The sequence below is a fragment of the Silurus aristotelis genome (assembly GCF_946808225.1).
Source record: "Silurus aristotelis genome assembly, chromosome: 1".
In the NCBI taxonomy this organism is placed as follows: domain Eukaryota; kingdom Metazoa; phylum Chordata; class Actinopteri; order Siluriformes; family Siluridae; genus Silurus; species Silurus aristotelis.
The window spans coordinates 34891422-34916331 of NC_139574.1; the positions used below are offsets into that span (position 1 = coordinate 34891422).

The 24910-nt window shown below is 41.4% G+C and overlaps 2 protein-coding genes and 1 long non-coding RNA gene across 5 annotated transcripts in view; 2 read left to right on the top strand and 1 right to left on the bottom strand.

Annotated features, from left to right (window-relative positions):
• Positions 1–4978, top strand: part of kcnn3 (potassium intermediate/small conductance calcium-activated channel, subfamily N, member 3) — a 97230-nt gene extending 92252 nt beyond the window's left edge. For both annotated transcript variants that reach the window (XM_083536749.1, XM_083536750.1), the window contains exon 10: positions 3181–4978. In XM_083536749.1, the coding sequence (XP_083392875.1) occupies positions 3181–3474 (294 nt within the window). In that variant the 3' untranslated portion in view covers positions 3475–4978. The remainder of the gene's footprint in view (positions 1–3180) is intronic.
• Positions 4979–11081: 6103 nt separating this feature from the next.
• Positions 11082–16475, bottom strand: rps27.2 (ribosomal protein S27 isoform 2). 2 transcript variants are annotated; one of them, XM_083540288.1, is made up of 4 exons: positions 16374–16475; positions 14671–14779; positions 14451–14561; positions 11082–11366 (listed from the first exon to the last, which is right to left on the bottom strand). In XM_083540288.1, exons 1-4 carry the CDS (start codon positions 16377–16379, stop codon positions 11338–11340), a joined length of 255 nt encoding a protein of 84 aa, XP_083396414.1. In that variant the 5' UTR covers positions 16380–16475; the 3' UTR covers positions 11082–11337. The 2 variants fall into 2 exon arrangements, with proteins under 2 accessions (XP_083396414.1, XP_083396415.1); XM_083540289.1 differs by having other exon boundaries at positions 15492–16393.
• On the top strand, positions 11280–11595 carry LOC310725660. Its single transcript, XR_014533462.1, has 2 exons — positions 11280–11403; positions 11435–11595. It is a non-coding gene; the product is annotated as an uncharacterized lncRNA (long non-coding RNA).
• Positions 16476–24910: the final 8435 nt, after the last annotated feature.

A 24910-nucleotide genomic window follows, 5' to 3' on the forward strand; every position in this document is an offset into this window, starting at 1 on the left:
CTTGAAAGACTGTAAGTTGTGATTTTGTTGATTTTCCCATTTTCAGTTTTTACACCCTTTATTTTTGGTTCGCTTTCAATCTTGTTTAAAAGTGGGCTAATCGCTGTAACATAGAGACCCCAGCACATAGGGGACATCCCTGTATTACACCTTTATTTATCTTGAAATTATCTGTTAAATGCCTATTTACATTTATTCGGACACAAGATTTTTTATACAGAGTTTTAATTATGTTAATAAATCTTTCTGGAAAGCCATAATGCTCCATTGTTCTCCATAGATATCCTCTTCATAATAAGTCAAAGGCTTTTTTTTCTTTGGTCAAACCCTATTATAAAGAATTTTTTATCCTATTTTTTTTTTTTTTTTTATAATTAATTCTCTAACTGAACTCAGATTATCCCACATATAGCGACCTTTAATTGCAAAAGTCTGTTCTAGTTCTATAATTTTGTTTAAAATGAAGTTCATTCGATTCAGGAGAACCTTAGCAAGGATTTTGTAATTTATATTCATGAGACTAATTTGTCTCCAGTTATCTAGTTCTAATATGTCGCCTCTCTTGTATATTAACGGAGTCAGAAAAAGTTCCTATTTGTATCCCTTCGTTGTACATATCTGTTAATATATCTACTCTCTCTTTTATACATATTTTGTAGAATTCTGCAGGTAGCACGTCAGGTCCGGGACTTTAACCATCTTTGAATTGTAAAATTGTGGTAATAACTTATTGCGTATCAACTGGATCCACTAACGATAGTTGACGAAAATAATTCTGAAAGTTGCAAGATCCTAAAAAAAATTTTATTTCTATTTTTTGGATGCAGCGTTTTGACATTTCCTGCGAATTAAATCTCTTTTAACTTTTTCATCCTTTATCCCTTTAATTGCCTGATTTCCTTAAAATTTCTTTAGGCGTCTTATAATACTCTGTGGATTTCCAGTAAAGTTGGTATCAACACCAGCATGCAACTGATCTTTTTTAAATACTTTATCAAATTGATTCATTTCAGGTTTTATTTTTTCATCAACGTTTTTTTTTTTTCTTTGATTGTAATTCTACGTATTGAGCTAATAGTCGTCTATATTTGTTATCACTTCCTCTTAAGAAAGTTCATTTGTTTTTTTAATACCTCCCACATTTCTAGGTTCATTTTTGTTCGAATTTGTAATTCTTTCATTCGTCTAGCCTCTTTCCTTATTTAATTTACCACCTCGCTGTTTTTAAGATATGTCGTATTTAGTTTCCAAAACCTGTTTCCTGACTTTGAGATCTAGAAGTATAGTTACACACATTACAGCTGATTCTATTTTTCACAGGTAGGAGGTACAGTAGTGAAAGTATTTAGTAAAATTAGCTGTTACCTTGCCTTGCCTTTCCCTGGTGTACTGATATTTCTTAACATGATTCATTCTTGACATACTATTTCACTTTATTAAATGAATGTTTTATTGAACTGTATTATGATTTCTTCATTTGTGGGGATTTTTTGACATTTCTAAAATATGGTCAAAATTTCATGTGAATTGCTAAATAGGAACTGTGTTGATGTCCTGAATAATTACGTCCCCCTACTGCTTCTGTGAATTATGCTTATTTGTTGAGAGAAATGCAGATGTCTGTGTCAAGAACATCATTTGATATCAAATGTGGAACTGCTGCACAAGAACATGTTCTCTTTCCACTTGATTTGTCTTTAGCATATGTGTGATTATCACATACAAGAATTTGAATAGATTTTTCCTATACTGGGAAAGGAATGGGAAGAACCTAGTGGGATAACAGCAGGTGGCTGAATTCTATGAATACGAATTTCAAATACATCAAATTAAATCAAAACTACACCTGGGGTCACGGCTCTTAGTGCCATCGGTTGCGCTCTGTCTCTTGGCTGAAGTCCAGAGTATTCTGTTTCAAGCCTTTCAATCTGACTTTTCATCAACAAGTCATCTGATGTGGATGCCAAAAAAATGAAGCCCACTATATATTGATGTTTTTTTTTTAGATTTAAAAGCCAGAGAGGGCTTGTGCATGCTGTTGACTACAGTGGAATCACCCATTCGAATACGATTTTCCTGACAGGTTTATAGGAATATTCCAAAGAAAACTCAAGAAATCAGGTTAATTAGATGTTGTTACATCAAACTTTTCCAGCCACATGTTAAGCAAGATCTATGAGGGTATTGTTTACACACTCCAAAATGTAGTGGAACATCTTCCAGGAAGAGTGGAGGTTACTATAACAGTAAACAGGGACTAAATGTGGAATGGGATGTTCAAGAAGCACATATGAATCCTATGTTCATATGGCAGGAAAAGTCAACGATTTTGTTTATATGTTGTATGTTCAATTGAAGTAATAGTGCAAAATCCATTTGGAGGTGATTCACATCATAGTTGGTGAAAATATTTGGCCTTTTCACAAGTGCGGACACTATGTGTGAAAGGGTTAACGTTTAGCATTCATACCACATTCATGTTAGGAAGTGTGCTTGCCTTCCAGATTTCAAACGATTTGGCCTCAAGGCACAGCAATTATCCAAAACAATCATAATTACAACAGAACACTTTAGCACTCTCAGGCTTGCCTCAGGAACCCTTCACACAGCCAGATCATTTTATTGGGTATTACACACAAATAAATGATTCATAGCCGTTTCTAAACGTTTGTCACAGTCTTTCTTTTAGTAATCCTCATGGCCTCACCATTATGTCTTTTCTTCCCGCTTTCTATAACATTTTGACACGTTTGTGACCTCCGTAAATGTTTCCCTTTGCTTGTTCATAATAAATTTTTTTCTTATTTTTTTCTTTAATTTTCTGTCATTCTGTACGCCTGTCTCCTCGCAATACCTTTCTGATGGTCTCTGTTGGCTATTCTGTTTTTTTGCCTCTTTCTCGCCTGTTTCTTCCTTGGCCATTTTTCTTTCTCTTTCTCCTATTTCCGTTTCTCCATATTTCATCCACCTATCTGTTCCTGTCTGCCTCCCTTGTTCTCTGGAATACCTTTTCTTCTGTTCTTGTGCTTCTTACTTTTTTGTCTATTTCTCTCTTCGCCTCATCTACCTCTCCATGCTTGTCTCCGTCCCTGTTTTTTTCCACTTCCTTTGCCCCGTCTCTTCCCACCATCCATCGTCTTTGCCTATGTCTTTCTATGTGTCTCTCTCTGGGAAGAGTAGATGCAGAGTGTGATGTATGAGCTCATGTCCGAGCTGAATGACCGCAGCGAGGATCTGGAGCGCCAGATGCTGAGCCTGGAGCAGCGAGTGGAGCAGCTCACGGCGGGTTTCAGCGCTCTGCCCGCGCACCTCTCGGCTACGCTAAACGCTCAGCACGCCGCGCTCATCCGCTTGCTGCAGGAGCGAGATGCTAAGACCACCAGTCCAGGTGTGCCCACCCTGATTACACCCACGCCCAGAGGCAACAACCAGGCGTCAGAGGAGAGCCCCAACACCAGTACGTCCACCTGCTGAGAAACTGAGGCTCTGCACTGCCAGAGAAGAAAGGTGTTTGGAGACTGAAAGATGGGAATGAAATCAGGTTTAGGTGTGTTGAAGTGAGTCTGGGCATAAAAGGAACAGGTTGTGCACAGATAAGAAGCCGATGATGAGGGAGGTGGGAGTGTGTAAGCGAAGATAAGAGGGAGCCAATTCAAACGAAAAGCTAAATACTTTAATGGAATCTGCACTAATTGGAGGAAAAAGAAACATGTCTCTCCCTCCATCAGGAAAATGAATCACCATGGCTAAGGACATATTTTTTACCTGACTGCTAACCACATATTAATAAGCATCCCTTTAACAAGAACTCAACGTCGATAACATGACTAATGGCGTGACATAAACCATAAAGACATATGCCAGACCTGCCCTTACGATCCATTCACAGGACATGGAATTAAGACCCTACGCAAACACTGTGTCAAAGGCACACACACACACACACACACACACACACACACGCACACACACACACACACACACACACACAACAAAACAATGCACTAAACCCACACCACTGAACACTGCCAGTTGGACTGCTTTTTTTCAAGGAGAATTTAATCACTTCTGTACGGAATGAGAACTGCCATATTACACGGAATACACACGGAAACCTCTTCACACTGTTATCACGAATGTCTGCATTTGAAAACACATGAACACCATTTTGCTATTAATCTCTGTCTTGCACACCTACTTTCTTGGAAAAATCTGCTACCAAAGTGCTGTCTATAAGGTGACAGGAAGAAAACAAAGTGGTCTGAGGTATACATATAGAAAAGTCCTCAAAACCTCAGTTATCCAAGGAGAAATAATTACAGGATCCAAACAGCATCTATAACACCCCGGAAAATGAGACGGCCATTTGCAGTGAGGGGGGAAACTTAAAGCCAGTCAATATACATACACAATGATACACACACACACACACACATGCACGGACACACACAATAACCGAAACAGCTGCTCACAAGGGAATAAACTGTAGAGTCGAGAATTAGTCTTTCTGTGAGTGTAACTGAACCTGTACTAATGGTGTGTGTTGGGAATAAGAGACTTTTTCCTGCTGACCCTCATTTCTACGGAGAGCATTCTTTTCTGAAAACTGTCTCATAGTGACATCCTGTGGCCGGAATACTGAATTACATCTGCTTGGAATTATTGAAAAATGATGCTGTTAACCTGAAACTAGCTTTGTATTGCTGTTTATTTATTTATTTATTTATAAATGATTTCATTACTTATGGTTTCGTTTATTTTTTACCATTAACAGATTACTAACGCAGATATAGCGGATATTTACTACTAATATATTATGGCATCCTTCCTCGTTCATCATGACAGTAAACGGTCGCTGTATTAATACCGACTTTAATAATATTAACTATTGCTAAGGGATGTTCGGTTTGAGGTTGAAATTATTTTGTAATTTTATTTTACCAGAGAGAATTAATAAAGTATATATCTATATAACGTCTCAGTGGCTCTGCTGCCGTCACTTGTGTTGGGCGCCCCCTGTTGGAATTCCTGCGACTGTGCAAACACTTGAACGATATTTATCTTAAATCATATCCTATTAATGCATAGTAGAGACACTGAGAGGGGGAAATTGTTTTTAGTATTATTATTTATTTAACATTTTCAAAACAGAATCACTCTGTTTAAAAAAGTGTTTGTCCCCCAACCTTCCAATAATAATATAATACAGTGCAACCTCGACAGTCACGGGGGTTATGTTCTATGACCCCTCACGAGTAACAAAAAATCAAAAGGTTTTGACTCTTCTTTTGATGGTTCTTTTTTCAAGGAGGATTGTACATGTACTGTACTGTAAACTGAACATAAATTGTGAAATACTTGTCAGAAATGTTTTATTTACTACTTTAAATGAATAACACAATAATAAAATAGTTTTCCAAACATTTTTATGTAATATATTAGTACAAACTCTGTTTTGAAATGTTACTCCGAACTTTCGAGCCACTCGCGGCTTTTCGCGAACTATCAGATTTTCCAAATGAAAAGTCGCGAACTATCGAAGTCACGAGTGTCAAGGCCGCCAGTATCAAGGTTCCACTGTAATAATTAAAATAAATAAACTAAAAAAAATAATAATAATACTACGAGGTGGTATCAAAAAGTTTTGAAACTAATGGTGCTACCTGGTGCTATTCTGACTGTGCGCGTTACCACGTCTATGATTTTATCATGGACATCAATTCAAAACAAAAAAACGTGAAATTCTGCATAAAACTGGGCAAATCTGCCACATGATACATGTGACATGTGACACGCACGCTTAAAGAGCAGAAGAACATCACTGGAAGACGAGAAGAGATCAGGAAGACCTACAACGAGCTCAACCCCCAAAAGTGTCGAAACCATTTAGCAACTTGTGCATGATGATCGACGGAGAACAATCCACATGATCTTTCTTCCACACCCACCCTACTCACCAGATTTGGCTCCTGCAGGCTTCGCCCTCTTCCCGAAGATGAAGATCCAGCTCAAAGGTTGCTGTTTTGACACCATTGTGGAGATCCAGCATGAATAGCAATACGTGCTTGACACTCTTTGAAAAGAAGACATACAGGATACATTCCCGAAGTGGCAGGGACACTGGGAGAGTTGTATTGCTGTGCAAGGGAATTATTATGTATTGTAAATGTAGATAAATAAAGTACTTTCTTGTAAACAGGGCTAGTCTTGAAACTTTGATACATATCGTAATAATAATAATATTAATAGTAATAATAATCTTTATCTTATATATATTAAAAGTTGTCTCTCAAAGCACTTTTCTAACAAAAAAAAAATAGGAAATCATTTTTTTTTTTTTAGATACTACTAATAAATAAATAAAATAAACCTCACAGATACATCACAATAATTAAGAAAAAAAATCACCTGAAGGCTAAGATTTAGAGTAAGATTTAAGAGCAAATTTAAAAACACTAGATGATTCAGCCTGTCTAGTCTCAATGGGGAAAGAATTCCCCAGTTTTTGTGAATAGTAAGAAAAATCCTGACCACCTAAGGTATGTAAAGGTGTAGGGGGAACAACTAAAAGACCGGAATCAGAAGAGCAGAGATCACACACCTCGGAGTGTAGACAGTGAATTGGCTGATATGGACATGTGACATATCAAAACATTCAGCACAATAGGAAAAGGTGCCTTCTGTGTACTAAATTGACGTCAAATAAAGCGTTGCATAATAACCCCCAAAATATGCGACATTGCAGAACTCCTGCAACATGGACATATAACGAGAAAATGCTCAGCACAGTGTGAAGTTGTTTACTGGGTAATTTACTGATGTCTTTTAATGTAATTGACACCACCCCCACAGAAAATACTGGGGAACTTAGATGTGTGACGTTAAAATGCTCAGCAATGAGGAAAGCTTTTACATTAAAATTAAACAATTCGTCTGCTGGTGAATTTTGCTCCATCAAGCACCTCCTTTTTAAAACATTTTGGTCCATGCCTTCTTGAAATTTTGCTCCATGCCCCCTCAGCCTTTGAGGCTTTTTTATTAAGTTCTGCCATAACAATTTAATAATAGCAGTTTGGTCTGGACTAATACCAATTATAAAAGTTTATATTTCCTACTTTTTAAGTATTGTGAGGTAGGCTTGCTTGGCTGTTTTGAATTTTCATCTTACTACAAAACCCAGCTGTCACACTACCACCACCATGCTACACAGTTGGTATTAGTCTGTAGTTCACTGGAGCCTTTTGCCTGGGACATTTCTTTGTGACCAATAGGCATCCACAACTATTTTTGAGGTCTTCAGGAATTGCTCTCCTTTGTGTTTGACTGGACAACCTGTGTGCTGCCAAATTCACTCTACTTTGAAGGGCCAAAATTAGATTTAGATTGAACAGGGCTGGCTCTCACACTCACACTGGGTACTGATTATTGAGAAACTGATTACATTTTCAGTTAATCCTTTTTCCCTTTGCTCTCAAAACAGTCTCAATTCTTCATGGTGTGGATTCCACTTGATGTTGGAAACATTCTTTTGAGATTCTGGTCCATGTTGTTATGAAAATATCAATGACCATATCACACAATAACTGCAGATTCATCTGCAGACATTCATAATGTGAATCTCCTGTTCTACCACATCTAATGAATTGTCAATCATAAAACCTTGTTTTATGCTTGTTTTGGGACATGATGCATTATTACAGTTTTTCTAAGTTGCTTTGGGGCGTTTCTCAGATCAGAAATGAAATTCTCAACTCCTCGTTTAACCTCCACGTCATTTAGTCACTAGAACATCATATATTATACTAGTTTTAACTAAATAGTCTTAACCCCCAAAATATTTCGGCATCAGTTCATAAGTAATTAAATGCAAAATGGTTAAACCAGTTTTCAGAATCTGTCGTGCTTAAATGTCTATTAAACTTGTTTTGGTGACTCTTTCTTGAATTGTGAATTTTGTGAACCTTCAATTGGCGAGCGTATGCAGACAGAGCAAAGCACAGAAAGGATGCACATGGTCAGCAACAATATTCAAATATGCTTTAGCATTCAAGTGTTGATTTATTGGTAATCATAGCCCCAAATGTGCCACAGGTTACACTGCCTTCACAAGCCTGGAATCGTGACACAAGGCAGTAGCAAAGTGTTACCCAATAAACATGCTGGCATTGGCCCTTGGGCAATCTGCAGGCATTGTGGGCATCAGCTAATTCATACAAATCCTGAATGGTCCATGTGTGCAGCCCACATACTGGCATGCACAAACAAATCTCACTGTAGGTGAGCCCACATTTAGCCAATAACTTTTTGCTCCTCAGAAGCCGGCATTGGGTTGCTGACATGAAAAACATGAAGTGCCAATTGAATTGGATTTGAACATTAATACAAAGCAACATTGCTGAAATCTGGATACAGTACCATTGTATGTCCAAATATGTTTTCTGTGGGCAGCATATACTCTCCAACCAAATCTCATTGAGACCCATTGTGACTTTTCCACTGAAGCTATTTGCTGCCATGTAAGAAAATTAAATCCCCACCCATACCTTATTCTAACCACAAAAAAATAGCAAAAAGCCTGGAAATATCAAGTTACTATATGATAAATATTGGATTCCTACATGGAAATAGCAACATTATTATGAGACAAAAATGCATTATTACATGAATATGGTTGTATTATTGAAGAAAATAGCAAATATACGAGAGAAATAGACTCCAGGTATTTATACACCAAAGTGTCGAGGCTGAAATGTAGGGCGTGTAGCACAAAATTACTCAGAACTAATTTATAAGCCAGAGTTTATCCTTTAAATCTACATTCAAAATGAAATCATATTTTTGTCAATATGCAATATTTTGAGAATATTTACATATTTGAAGAAAAATTCGAATTAGAAAAGCTTGCAATAATATTTAGTATTAGAAATGTAAAAGGACAGTGTGAAGCAATTGTGTGTCTTGAGAAACAACCACACAAACATGGTCATTCACCTTCCAGGCTATGAATGTGGCACAACAGATGCCAGTCCAGCACAGCAATTAGGCCCCCAATGAGTTCTGGCATATGGACTTGCTATCAAATTTAATTTCATCATGCAAGTCCATATGCCAGAATGCTTTAGGGATGGACACAGTAGGCCTGAAGGGCCACTTTTTTATGATCACTAATTTTGATCAGCAGTCATCTACACATCGTCGAATGGCACAATGTTTACTTTTCGACAGCCTAGAAAAAATAAACAGTGACTTCAAATTCTCAACATCTCTTTCATTTTAACTAATTAAAAAAAAATTTATTTGGGCAAAAGTATCGGGACACCTGACTCTTCCAGCCATATGCGATTTTGCCGAACCATCTAGAGATGTACCAGCACCATTTGGATAACACTTCATGTAGAGTTTGGCATTGGACCTCTTCAGGCTCTTCAAACTGTTGTTTTCTGTAAAGCTGCTTTGAGACAATGTCTGTTGTGAAAAGCGCTATACAAATAAACCTGACTTGACTTGACTTGACTTCAGGCTCTGGCATGGAGGAGCCGGTGTTGGATCTGCGATGATCTCAGTTGTTAAGCTGTTTTATGAGTTGCTCAGTAGATCCTGGTTTCACGGTGTCAACTGACTGAATAAGACGGTAGAAAGGACATCTCACAATCTTACATTCCGGTACTCAAGGTGGTTCTCACTCTCTGGTTGTTTGTATTGTTTTAAGAGTTATAATCACACTCTTGATATCACTCAAGTGAGGATGAGATTGGCTTTTGAGTCTGGTTCCTCTCAAGGTTTCATCATCATACCATCTAAGGAGTTTTTCCTTGCCACAGTCGCCCAGGCTACTTATCAGGGATAATTACACAACATTCACTTTAATGAACTAGCAAACCCATACCCGTTTCAGCACGACAACAATTCTCAACATTACTGAACACCATTGGGTGTTCAGTATCCTCACCCTCACCCCAGGGCCTACCTGACTTTTCTAACACCCTTTTAGCGGAATGAACACAAACCACCACAAGCACACACTAAAATATATCTTCCATGACTTTGGGATCTAGCATGAATTTGCATTATAAAGACTGCAGTGCACTTTTGAAAATCATTCGGGATAAATGTCACCGGTTAAATGTTATAAAAATAAATAACCTCCACTGAACAGCATAAAGCAACGACCCTGTGATGGGAAAATATACCTTGTATGTCTGTTGTACATTTTCTCTCTGACTTCTTTATATTTATCTTTATGTACATTTATATTTTAAATATATAACAGGTTTTTTACCTAGAACATTCAATGTTCTTAAACATATAGAGAGAGTTTAAGAATACTAAATGGTTTGATACCAAGGTAACAAGGTTTTATAAAAAATAAAAATAAATAAACTATTATATAGAGAAAAATATAGGGTTTTCTCATTAAATCTCCTCAAATGCCTACAATAAATCGCAATTTTGGAAAGTAAGTCGGATTAATAATACGGTTTAGGGAACAGGCTGAATAAAATTGTTGCATTGATTATTTTTGCTGTATTTATTGAGCTTTCATCCTCCAGTTGCAAGAATTGCAAAAAGAATCCTGACTTCATTTCCCAAAACAGCAGTTAAAAATGTTTTATTATAAATGGTCAAGTTATTGGCAATTGTAATTGGTCTATTTATAAAGGACATTGTGAGAGATATCAGCCATCCTAAGACGTCCTGATGACCTACTTCTGGATGGAGTTTTCATCACCCGAATACTAATCACTGCAGATGGGGGGGGGGGGGAACGGTAACAGCTGTGGATGTTCTGCTGTGGATCGAATTAGGACTGTAATTGCTACAGTTTTGCACTCAAGTCTCCCAAAAGTTAAATGAATTGAAAATGATAAATATAAGAATCATACTGCATAGAATTGTTATAGACAGGAACTCTTTTTATAATCGCAGTCTGGCATCAAGATGAGTATAGGTTTGTTTCTCTTATCATCAGAGTTCTCACCATCACCACCTCTGGCTCACTCATGCAAAAATGTCCATTTTTAAAAGATTACAAACCTGTTATTGTACGTAAAAAAAAAACAAAAAAAAAACAAGAACCAATGTAATGAAAAAACATTTATTTAAAGGATTTATAGTGAGAAACAGGTTTGGCAGTCATGAGTTACAGTTTAGTTAAAACAAGGCCTTTAATCCTTCAAACGACAGCCACGATTTAGCTCCATGAGGAGGCCTATTCCCCTTCTACATGACCTTTAACTTGACTCGAGGTGTAGGATCATCCTGGGTACTGTAGAGCCTTTGGCCAATCCATTTCTCCTCCTTTGGTCTCTCGTAATTTGCGCTCGGGTAAATGAGAGACTAATGCTGCTTTCTCCTGAAAGAGCATCCTGCACACAGAGACATGTTCATTAAAAACTCGCTCTCGTTTTTAAGAACTCGTACACGACGCGTCAAGGAAACGTCCTTTTTCAGCACAAAAAGGCGAGTTCATTGTGCAGCGCACAAATCACTGGTTTTACCAAGGGCAACACATTTGCAGATTCTTGAAGAGGATAAAATTGTAGCAACGTTCAATGATCATTCCATGAATTTTATTTGTATTTACATCAAGTAAAAGAGAAAATCAAACGCTTGCACCAAGTGATTGCATTTTTTGCATCAGCTCTACGTGAGCATCTTAGACCTTCCTTATTTAACCAGCAGCATATGTTTTGCAGGTAATGTTATGGGTAACAGCTGCAAAGTATTCAACAAGATATGATCACAAGGGAGGACCAACTTTTTCTATTGTAACCTCAAACAATTAGGGAACGATCGAGACATGACATGGAATAATAGTGAATGGGGAAAAAGGTTAGTGAGCCAATTAAAGGAAATTTACAACATGGATAGAAATAAATTGTCAAATTATTCCAACTTAAAGTGCGTTTACACTGAGCAAGTCGCATAAACAGCCCCCTTCCCTTCTGCTTCCAAAGTTACAACACCACCAGCATTAAACCAAACTTCACACCACAGTGCTGTTGAAAACTCAATTCTGACTGGCTGCTCTTCTATTGGCTGCTCCCATTAGGGGTCATCTATCCGTCTCCATACCCCCCTGTCCACTACATATGGCTGGGCGATAAATTGATTTTATCGATTAACTCGAATGTGTAGTAAAAATCGTGTTTCTCTTTAATGTCCGCTGACGCTTCCCTCTGGGCTTCCATAGTTTCGAACGAACTTAGCCCTCCCCCCACGCGTTTGCCATAGAGATACACAAACAACATGGCAGCGAGCAAGCAAAGGTAGCAGTACCTTAAACAGAGGCATGCTGTCGAGTGGGAGAGATGTAAGGGCCCTACGAAATGAAGACAGCGGCAGCACAGGACTGCGGTTAAGCAGCTGCATCTTGAAAATACACGGTTAAGCAGCCGCACTTTGTTTAGTGTTGCGCGTCTAATCGTACACTTACGGTATGGGTGGTGGGAGTGGTCAAAATACATGTAAAGACGCTTCAGAACGGCGTTTCCGTTAAAAAACAGAAAAATCTAAGCATTTGAATCACCATATTCAAACACTCATAAAACATTTTTTTGAGGTTTCAATCTTTCAAATAATTCTTATTTAGAATCTCCCTGTCTATTATATTCTTATTTCAAATTTCAACTCATTTTACTGTGAAGTTTTTAAGAAAAGTAAAGGCAAAATCACTCAAAACATCACTGCATTTTTAACCATGTCCCACATTCAAGCACTGAAAAAACATTTTCCTTTATAGGTTTGCTCAATATTTAAAATTATTTTTATTTACAGTGTCCCTGTCTATTACTCTGTTAAATTTTATTCCATTTTACTGTGGAGTTTTGGAGAAAAGTAAAGGCAAAATCACTCAAAACCTCAGGTGCATTTTCAATCATGTTATTTTATGTTATGTTACGTTCTATTTTCACAATTTACAATGGCAGGGCCACCAGCTTGTATTTTTGGCTTGTTGTTTCTGAGGGTAAATAAACTTTATTAAAGTTAAAACTTTTTTTTTTTACATTTTCTTTGTCATATGCAGATTGATTTTAAGCAGGGGGAAAGAATTGATTGAAATCGCAAATCGGATTTTTTGTGAAAAAAAATTAGATTTTTTTTTTTAGGCCATATCGCCCAGCCCTACCTCTACATCTGCTTGACTGGTTAAGGGATTAAAAACGCTCAGGTCAGGTTTTTGTTAACGGCATTTACATACGAGTGTTAATACTTTGATTTTCTCCAGTTACGCACGGAGCTGCATTAGTGCTGCTCCACAAACATTAAACTGAGTAGCTCTACATGTAAAGCAGTGGTCTCCAACCCCCGGGCCGCGGACCGGCACCGGTCTATGGGTCAATTGGTTCCGTGCCGCACAGAAAGAATACAAAACTTACATTATTCCCGTTTTATTTATTATCTGATTCTAAATGATGTTTTATTTTGGAAAATTACTGGATTCTCTCTGTCTATAACTCACTCTTGATGCATGTCAAGATTCCTGCCTTGGTCACATGTCTTACCTCCATCCTTTACCTTCTTAAAGGGGCTCCGGCCACTAACACATCATACATTACTGCTAAATTCAAACCCCCAAGCGAGCAAAATGAACAAAACCCAACACAGTGGACTCATGTTTATTATTATAATTAGAAAATACCAGTGTTTATGCCGGTCGTATCATTTTAATTTGTTGTATTTATCCACCACACCTTAAAGGCCGGTCCGTGAAAATGTTGTCTGACATTAAATCGGTCTGTGGCGCAAATAGGTTGGGGACCGCTGATGTGAAGCTTTGACAGTTTCGTTTTTCATTTTTCTCAGGAGTCATGTTTCATGGTAAAAAACAATTTTTTTTTTTTTTGTTACACACTACTGAAGCTAAGAAATCCACTACTTAAACACAAGTGATAACATTAAAATTGTATTGTGTACATTCCATAACAAAAAATTTAAATAAAACCTAATTAAATAAAAGTTTATACAACATTTCTAAAATAAAAAATTTATTAATATTCATTTCAAAATATCCTGTTTTGTTATTTGTCTCCAAGGTAGAAAATGCCAAGTGAGAAAGTGTCCTAACTTTACAGTGAACAACAGCATTCATGTCGGCTATAAACCACCGTTCTTCAACTGTACCAAAAAAAGAAATGGAACAGAATGGGCTTGAAATAAAGATAAAAACAAGATACTGTCATGGAGGTCACCTGGCACCTTCCACACAACCCACCTTAAAAACCAAGATGGAGGTAATAAAAGCATGACCACTGTAGGATGATCTCTCTAGATCAACTAATCTTCAGGCTAAATCAATCCTAATCTATGAACTAAGTAACCTTCCAACTACAAAAGAGCCCAGTCTTCAGAACACTCAATTCAACTCAACACTTAGGGGCAGTAAAAGTGCAATGAGCGAAGTACGCAATGTCGCCACGGTGGTGAAACGTATGCTGTGACTTGTGTACCTTCTGTGAGACGTGCTTTTCCTCCGGTGGGTTGACACAGCACTGTGGAGCATCCCACGCACAACACCACTGTCTGAGCGTGGCTGAACACTGTGGTGATCTTATAGCAACCTGCAAACACAAACAAAATAAACAATGACAAAAAAATCTAATAAATCAGTACAAGAACACGAGCCATCGAACTGACACGTGCTTGTCGGCACGAGGTTCTCCACGTTACCTGGACATTTCACGTCCATGAAGTAAGAGTTGGGGCTCTGGACAAGCCGCTTCTTCTTGTGCCGCCTCTTCTCTTCCTCTGCAGTCGGGTGCAGCAAGTCTTTCGCCAACTAAAACATTACATTACAAAGAGACAAAGCGAATCACAACGTTGCAAATATGTTCGGTTCTTTTCCAGCCACACGAGTTCTTCCCCAGACTGTTTCCACAAGCTTAGAAGTACACAAATGTACAGAATATCTTTGGGGGTAGTAGCATTTAAATTTTCCACAGCTGGAGTGGAAGATCTGCTATAGAGCTCTGACCACAACCCTATTAAATTCTTTGGGGATGAAATGTGACTGCACCCCAGGCCTTCAAATATCACCTACATCAGTACCTGACTTTCTAACCCCCTTGTGGCCAAATGAAATATTACAAATCCCCAAAATCGAGTGGAACATCTTCCCAGAAGAGTGGAGGTTACTAGAACAGCAAATGGAGACTCGAAACGAAATGCTCAAAAAAAGCACATGTGCAAATTGCATTATAAATAATAATTGTTACATTTTGCACGATAAATAAATCGGGGGGGGGGGGAGGTGTCCACATACTGTGCAAAAGCGTATAATGTTCCTACTTTATAAAACATTATGAAGTAGGAACGTAGGCAAATTGCATACATTATTCAAACCGGACAAACATTTACTTTTGCATTTAAATCTAGGGATGAGGAGGTTTAAAGCAGGATGGTAGTTTGCTTATTTTTGAAAAAGAAAAAGGAAGCTACTTAATTTTTTATTTTTTAATGCCCATACCTCTCTATATATTGAATTAACTTACAGTACTAATATTTGCAGGTCTGGACCAAGTGTATGATAATCATATAGTAGACCAGGGTTTAATTCTTTAAACCAAATCCAGATGCATAGGGTCACAGCTAATGCCCCCTTAATGCCAATCACAATTCAAAATAAATTAATGGGTGAGACGTGTGTAATCAGGTGTAGGAACCTGATCACTGACATTTCCCAGTCTGGGGATCTTTTATTTCTTCACCAGATTAGGTCTGGGCCACACCTACACCATATCTAACTTGAACTACAGACCAAAATCATAAGGAATGGTTCCTCGTGGGAATCATTCTGGAATAAAAATGGTCGTGGAAACAGATGATGGGTTGAAGTGTTGAGACATCATCTCCCAAGGAGAGGAAACTATTGAATATATATCCTGCTATAATCAAACCAAGATCAGAAATGTTCTGGAGGTCGATATGATCAGATCAGACAACATGCATCCGTTATGTTGTTTTCTCTCTTGGTTTAGCCTGACTTTTTATTTATATTCAGCTAATCGCATGAGCAGCCTCCATAAAGCCTCAAACCATCTTCTATAGACGGTCTGAGCATTTCCTCACATTTCCCCCCTTCCAGAAACAAACAAATAAACTCGTACATCTCGCCATCGTCTTGTTAGTAAACGATTAGAAAAACAATTTGCCTGCCATGCGCTAAACTCGGGTGAACGCCGCCATGTTGTCGCTCAGACACTTCCGACACGTTTTTACTTCAGATTAAAACCTGATTTCCTTCATCGCATCTAATCTAAAGTTCAGCCGGAGTTAAAACGGGACCTCGTTTACATATAAAACCGGATCTGTTTAGAAGAAAACAGTTTTTTTTCCAACTTGAAAAGGACGCCGTGGGTTCACTCCGGACTTACAGGCATGTTGTTGGCGTATGAGGCCGCGTCGAAAAAGGGGGGGGGGGAGCGGAAACACGTGTCTCATTTCAAAGGGGGCTGACGTGCGAGGGAAGGAAGCGCCCGTGCGGCCATTTTCAAATGAAAAGTCCATGAACGTATTGTATAGTAAGTAGTAATAAAATCATTTTAAACATATATATTTTAAACATATACATACGGAGTAAAGTTGTCTCTGTGTTAGTGTGTATTTTGTTTTTGTTTCAAATGGTTTCAAACAGCAATTTTAGTTATAAAAGTCCTCTGCTGGTGGTGAAAGAAAAGAAGAGGAAAGCCATCAGTTTGGAGCAGAAAATGAAAATTATAAATCAGCATGAAGCAGGAAAGAATGTCACGGTCACAGCAACATCGATATTTGGGACTCACGATAGGGGTCGATAGAGGACTACCTGAACAGTATATACACATACACCAATCAGGCATACCTTTATGGCCACCAATCAGACATAAGGTTGGTGAAACAGAATTGAGATCAGCGAAGTGATGAGAAAAGGAGGCAGGAGTACAAGGAGATGTGGCAGCAGGTAAAGAGGGATGTGGCGAAAGCCAAGGAAAAGGAATATGAGGAGCTGTATGAGAAGTTGGACACTAAGGAAGGAGAAAAGGATTTGTACCGATTGGCCAGGCAGAGGGACCAAGCTGGGAAGGATGTGCTGCAAGATATAAAGGATGGAGTTGGAAGTGTGTTGATAAGAAGGATGGAGTATTTTGAGCAGCTGATGAATGAGGAAAATGAGAGAGAGAGAGAGAGAGAGAGAGAGAGAGAGAGAGAGAGAGAGAGAGAGAGAAGGTTGGATGGTGTGGAGATGTGAAGCAGGAAGTGGATAGGATTAGAAAGGCGGAAGTGAGAGCAGCGATTAAGAGGATGAAGAGTGGAAAGTCGGTTGAACCAGATGAAATACCAGTAGAAGCATGAAGATGTTTAGGAGAGATGGCAGTGGAGTTTTTAGCCAGATTGTTTAACAGGATTTTGGAAGTTGAGAGGATGCCTGAGGAATGATGAAGGAGTGTGCTGTTACTGATCTTTAAGAATAAGGGAAATGTGTAGACCTGCAGTAACTATAGGGGAATTAAGTTGATCAGTCACACGATGAAGTTATGGGAAAGAGTAGTGGAAGGCAGGCTGAGAGAAGAGGTGACCATCTGTGAGCAACAGTATTGTTTCATGCCAAGAAAGAGCACTACAGACATAGTATTTGCTTTGAGAATGTTGATGGAGAAGTATAGAGAAGGTCAGAAAGAGTTGCATTGTGTGTTTGTGGATTTAGAGAAAGCGTACTGATATTGTGATTTGTGGTGAGAGTAGGGAGCAGGTTGAGAAGAGCAGGTTGAGAAGAGCCTGGAGAGGTGGAGGTATGCACTGGAGAGAAGAGGAATAAAAGTCAGTAAGAGTAAGACAGAGTACATGTGTGTGAATGAGAGGGCGGGCAGTGGAGTGGTGCGTTTGCAGGGAGAAGAGGTGGAGAAGGTGGAGGAGTTCAGGTACCTGGGGTCAACAGTGCAAAGTAATGGAGAGTGTGTTTGAGAAGTGAAGAAAAAAAGTGCAGGCAGGGTGGAGTGAGTGGAGAAGAGTGACAGTAGTGATTTGTGATAGAAGGGTATCTGTAAGAGTGAAAGGGAAAGTTTATAAGACTGTGGTGAGACCTGCGATGTTGTATGGTTTAGTGACAGTGGCATTGAGTAAAAGACAGGCTATAAAGGCCGAATTGAGATGGTTTGGACATGTGCAGAGGAGAGACATGGGGCATATCAGTAGAAGAATGCTGAGGATGGAGCCACCAGGAAGGAGGAAAAGAGAAAGACCAAGGAGGAGGTTTATGAATGATGGCAAGGGAAGACATGCAGGTAGTTGGTTTAAAAGAGGCAGATGTAGAGGATAGAGGGGTATGGAGACGGATGATCCGCTGTGGCGACTCCTAATGGGAGAAGCCAAAAGAAGAGGAAGAAGAAGAATCAAGCATAACATTATAAACATCTTGATTATGCTGTTTTGTACAGTTTTGGAGATGCTCTGAACCAGTTGTCCAGTCATCACATTTTGGCCCTCACTCAAATCTTTACGCTTAAACATCATTCTTGCTCCTAACAAGTCAACTTTAAAGACAAAATGTGCACTTGCTGCCTAGTATATCCCACCCAATAACTGGTGCCATGATGAAGAGATAATCAGTGTTATTCATTTCACCACTCATAATGTTATAATGTCATAGTGCCATATCAGTTATAGGTTACTTATGTTGTGTTATTTTTCAAACAGGTGACGTGTCATAAAACGACAGGTTACTTAACGTAATCCCGGGTTCTTTGATAACAGAGTGAGGTGTTTCACTATGGGAATCGCTTTGGAAGCTCTTATGACACCACATCTGTCTTGACACACAGGTCGACCTGAGATCAGGTTCCGCCCCACCTTTATCCCTCAGGTCGACCCCTTCTAACATCATTGCAGCGAGATTTCTTCCCGTCCCCGTGCAAGGAGGGAAGTGCTAGTGAAACACCTCACTCTGTTATTAAAGAACCCGGGATTACATAAAGTAACCCATCGTTTTTTTTTCTAACTTCGCTCGTTTCACTATGGGAGATATAGCCCACTCCCAGATTGCACATGATCCTGCTACACCCAATCACATTGGCTCAGGACATCTGGCACTCAGCACTGCATGTGCCAAGGATGACTCAGACACATCAAGTCTATAAAACCGCACAAAGGTGTGTGGCGTAGCCCAACCAGCCGCTGCACAAATTTCCTGAACAGAAACTCCCTTAAGTAGGGCCCATGATGTCGCCATCCCTCTAGTAGAGTGGGCCCTCAGACCCACAGGTGCCTGAGAACCACAGCATTCGTACGCTATAGATATAGCCTCCACAATCCATCGGGACAGTCGTTGTCTCGACAACGGCTTCCCTTTGTGAGGAGTAGCCCAAGACACAAACAGCTGGTCAGACTTCCTGAAACCTGCTGTTCTCCTGACATACGTATGGAGGGCCCGCACTGGGCACAAGGAACTCAATTTCTCCTCCTCCTGAGGTGAGTACGGAGGAGGGTGAAAAGCCGAAAGTTCCGTAACGGTACATCTATAAGAAGAATCCACCACTTTAGGTACAAACGCTGGGTTAGGGCGAAAGAAAACTTTCGTGAGCCCAGGGGCAAACTGTAAACAAGATGGACTGACAGACAGGGCTTGCAGCTCGCTCACACGCTTAGCAGTCACTAGAGCCACAAGCAGTGCCGTCTTAAGAGAAAGAAATTTCAGCCCTACGCCATCCACCGGCTCGAAGGGGTGATGAGAAAGGGCCTCCGAAACCAAAGACAGGTCCTACTGAGGCACTAACCGCCGAGACACCGGCCTCTTACGGCGTGCACCTTTCATAAACCGGCTAATCAAAGGGTGCCGACTCGCAGGTTCGTTACTAAACCCGACATGACACGCAGAAATAGCCGCCAGATACACCTTCAAAGTAGAAAAAGCTTTCCCTTTATCCAGCAAATCCTGGAGAAAGCACAAAATGTCTCCCACAGAACACTGGAAAGAGACAATGTGACCACAGCCACACCACTCCTCAAAAACTCGCCATTTATTGTCATAAAGCGTGCGAGTAGACGAGGCCCTAGCACTCTGGATAGTGTGTATAACCGATTGGGGTAAACCTGCCACACTCGAGTTCCACCTCTCATGGGCCAGACCCAGAGAGCTATCCTGTCCGGGTGCGGATGATAAAACCTGGGACAAAGCCTTGGACAGAAGGTCCCTACATGGAAGGAGTGGCCACGGTTGATCTGACAGTAGCTGAACTATTTCCGCGATCCAATGTCTGGACGCCCAACGTGGAGCTATCAGAATCAGCGACAAGCTGAATTCTCTGACCCTGGCCAGGGTGGTGGAAATCAAGCTCAGTGGAGGGAAAGCGTAGAGAAGAACATTTAGCCACGGGTGGGCTAACGCATCCACACCCAACGGTGCATCTTTGTCCCTTAGAGAAAAGTACAGAGGACACTGAGCGTTTTCTCGTGAGTCGTAGAGATCTACGGCCGCCCGGCCATACCTCTGCCATATCTGCTCCACCACCTGGGTGTGCAGTTTCCATTCCCCGTACAGGGGGTTTCCCCTGGACAACAGATCCGCACCCTTGTTCCATATGCTTGGAACATGAGTCGCTCTGATGGACAAAAGCCTCGTGTCGCACCACATTATCAGTTTCCTCGCTAACTGATGCAGCTGGAGGGAGCGCACACCCCCCTGCCAGTTGATGTATGCGACCACTGTGGAATTGTCTGTTTTCACCAACACATGTTGGTGCGCTAAAAGCACTGCCAACAACTCCAAGTAGTTTATATGTCTCGGGATTAGCTGTGTTCATAGCTCTGTCCATGCGGGTCGCGCCCCAGCCCGCCAAAGACGCGTCCGTCGTCATAATAACCCTCGACGACACCGCCCCCAAGGGAATCCCCGAACAAAGAGTCCTGGGGCATCCCCATTGGCGGAGCGCTAAGACGCACGCATGCATTATTTTGACTGGCCGATTGAGATGACGTCGGGGACATAAGCGCAACCACGCGAACCAATCTCTGAAAATCTCTCATCATGAGAAGTCCCAGACGCACCGCAGAAATCACTGAGGCCATTTAACCTAGCATTCGTAGACACACTCGGAACGGGACCATAGTCCCCGCCCGAAAACGGGAGCGACACTGTATGACCGATTCTCCTCTCTGTCAGCTTGACTCGATAGGAGAGGGAATCTATACTGAGTCCTAGATATTCCGCGCACTGCGCGGGACACAAGCGGCTCTTTTCCCTGTTTATTTTGAAACCCAAGTTGCAGAGATGAGTGACTACGCTCTTCGCATCTCTGATCGCTCGCTCTCTTGACGAGGAGCATATCAGATAATCGTCTATATAATATAAAATCCGAATCCCGCTGTTTCTCAACGGCAAAAGAGCCGCCTCCACACACTTGCTGAAAGTTCTCAGAGAGAGACAGTCCGAACGGAATGGTTTAAAACTCGTAGGCAGTGCCTCTGTGTGCAAACCTCAAATATTTTCTGTGTGACGGGTAAACATCTATGTGAAAATACGCATCCGATAGATCGATCGTCACAAACCAATCGTTTGGCCGGATCGACCGACAGAGTGCTTTGTGCGTCAACATTCTGAATGAATATTTTCTCAGGTGCTTGTTTAACACACGCAAGTCCAAGATCAGACGAAGAGATGTGCTTCCTCTCTTCAGGATCACAACGTACCGGGAGTAAAAACCCTGACGGCTTTCTGCCTCCGGAACAACTCTGATTGCCCTTTTGCTCAAAAGAGAGTCGATCTCGGCCGTTAGGTTAAAGTGCCACATTTATTGAGTTTTTTATTCTTGAACACATCGCCCTCAGCCCGCGGCTTGGATGCGATGATGAATTCTTTATTGCGCAATCGTCTGAACTGACGTGCAAGTGAACAAATGTCGTGAGTAGTTGGTGACACTGAACATTTTCCCTTATAACTCGAACCCGAGGAGAAACTAGGGAGGAAGCCCTTACGGAACTTAGAACCGGGCTGTGTTCCCTTCTCTTTTTCTTCGCCAGCGGAGAAAGGAGGATAGGAAAACATTCGCGTGTCAGGTCGCACGCTTCTTCTTCCGCTCCTCAGGGTGGGGGGGCCGTTTTTTAGCCACCATGGCCGCAAATGAATGCTTTCCCCACGGTCCCAAGCCATCCAATCTCGGACTAGCTTGCTGTCCACCGGGAGCCGATTTTGCACTCCTCGCGCTCATCGGTCTCCCTCTCGCAGCCGCGGCTGCGGCAAAACCCCGTCGCGCTGGCTGAGGGGGCAGGTTCTGAGACAGCTTACGAGGCAAACAGAGGTTGAATGATTCGTCCTTCTGTTTCCTGAGAGTGCTGGTTTCTCTCATCTTCTCTAGAGCTGGACCAAACAGACCTTTAGTGGGGATGTAGGCAGCATCCATGACTTCCGCTTTCTGTGTGTCACCCAAGCCTGACAGGTTAAGCCACAACGCTCTCTCCCCTGACACAGCCAAGCCCATCACGCGGCCGCAGCCCTGAACTGTGCCTTGTGACGAGCGCAGGATTAGGTCGTTCACCACACAGATCTCGTCCCAAAGTACCGGGTTAGGTACTCCCGTGTCAAGCTGTCATCCCATCTCCTCTAAAATCTCCGCCTGGTACGCGGACAGCAAAGTCACCGCATTTAGCGAGCACACTGACTGCGCTGCGTATTTATACATCCTTTGATGGATGGACGCCGTCAATCTCTAGATTTTTCCAGGCAGCGCAATTTGAGAGGAGGCAGAGATAGAACGCCGATTTGGATGGAGGTGATAAGCCACCGAAGGCTCCACAGCCAGGGGTCCGGCCAACCCCAGCTCTTCCATCCCTTGAATCTCCAGCTTGGAGCACCCTTTTGCGGGAAGCTTGCTCTTAAAGGGGCTATACCAGTAGCGAGACATCTCCTTCATGCATCCTGGGCCGCGGGCCAAGCCAGTCCTAGCTTAGCCATGGCTCGCTTGCATACCTCGTGCAGGTTACCTTCAGCCTGTGAGGTTGCATCGCCCGCGCTCTGGGGTCTCGACTGTTGGGCCGGGAAGGGACTACTGTCATCCTCATCCTCGTCCTCCATATCCAAGTCGAGGAGGTTTGAGTTCGCATCTGCATCCTTGTCGCACATTCCTCATCCTCCGCGAGGAGGTTGTCAAACAGAGGTGGCATGACCGGCGATTCGGCCTCCATCAGGTCCGCCCAGCTCGTGGTAACTCGCGGCTGATGTTCAACGGCCGTAGACTTTGCGGCGGCGCCGGACAGACACGGGTCCTGTTGGTTAGCCACCGCTACTTTTAGTCATCTCTCCAAATGTTTCACCGGCATCGACGCGCAGTGAGCGCATGCTTGAGGGTCCACGAGCGACGTTTGAGCGTGCTTCGGGCCCATGCACATGATGCACATCGGGTGAGGGTCCCTGCCCGAGATGGTTGCACCACATGATGATGGGCATGGGCGGGATGCAACCTCCCTGATCTTCGACTCATTCCCTTTGGTGGGGGGGATGACCGTCGACATGGCTGAGTACGGAGAATACTAGACTTGTCACAACACGTTAGTCTGCAGATGTTCGCAGGGTAGTTAGCCCTCCGAAGGCTTCGCCTTGACACGCTAAGCCTGTAATAGCTTGACGCTACTACGTCCCGACCATGTAACTTAATACCCAGCAGGTTGGAATAGGAATAGCTCGCCTCGACGCAGACGCTATTCCGTGACGTCGCTCAGCAGGATCCCTTACGACTGACCTTGCGTTCGGTGGCGGAATCCAATTACGGCCCGCACGATGAACAGTTAAGCGAAAACAGCCGAGAACTGGATGTGCTGAGAGAGCTTAGTGTAGTCCCTCATGGGAAGAAAGCGCGAATGATGTTAGAAGGGGTTGACCTGAGGGATAAAGGTGGGGCGGAGCCTGATCTCAGGTCGACCTGTCTGTCAAGACAGACGTGGTGTCATAAGAGCTTCTGTAGTTGGTCACGCCCAAAGCGATTTCCATAGTGAAACAGCTACAGTGGCTAATGTGTGCGATCTCTTTAATAAGCCCTTTTCCAATGAAAGTAGCAACTTTGTGTCTTTTTGACAAAGCCACTGTCTCTAAACTATACAAAATAGGAGGTCTCAAGACAGTCTTTACAAAAAAACAAAAAAAACAACCCAATGTGTCAACCAGGACCGAGGTGCAACATAAAATCTAAACGAAAAAAAAACACGAAACACAAAACTAACCTGGGCACGATCTAAAGTGTACATGTGTGACATTTATAGCAAAAAAAACCCCAACAACAACCATAAGACAGTGATACAATAGACACAGAGACACTGCAGATCCGACAAGTAAAAGAAAGATTTGTGCACATTGATTTGTCTATATAATTATAAATATTGTACATAAACACTAAAGTGTTTTAGCATTGAGTTTGTGCAAGCAGTTGTGTGTGTAAGTCCAGTACAGTCCAGTATTAAGGAGTCAAATGTTTCTGAATCTGTTCCACAGTCTGTCTGTGAGGGCTGACTGCTTCTGTACCTTTTCCCAGATGGCAGGAGAGTGAAGAGTGCATGTGAGGAGTGTGTGTGATTATGCTGGTGGCTTTGTGGATGCAGTGTGTGTTGTAAATAATAATATGACAACAGCATTGGTATTAAAAAAAACAATGCATAAATTAAACATAGAAAGCAAGGGGGTTGTTTCCTTCCATAATTTTTTTAATTGGAAATACGCTTTAAGAGGAAAGATTTGTTTTAAGTGCAATTAATATATTTCAATTAAATGACTAAATTAGGATACTGTTGAAAATGGATTTAAGTAAATCCCCCTCTCTTCCTCTCTCTCACATTTTCACAATCTCTGTCCTCCTATTGAGGTTTATTTTTTAATGATTTGGAAACTGAAGCATTGAAAATTGCACAGTCCTGCGCATGCGCAGTGCGTGCCCCCGGCTACGAATGGGATGAATTT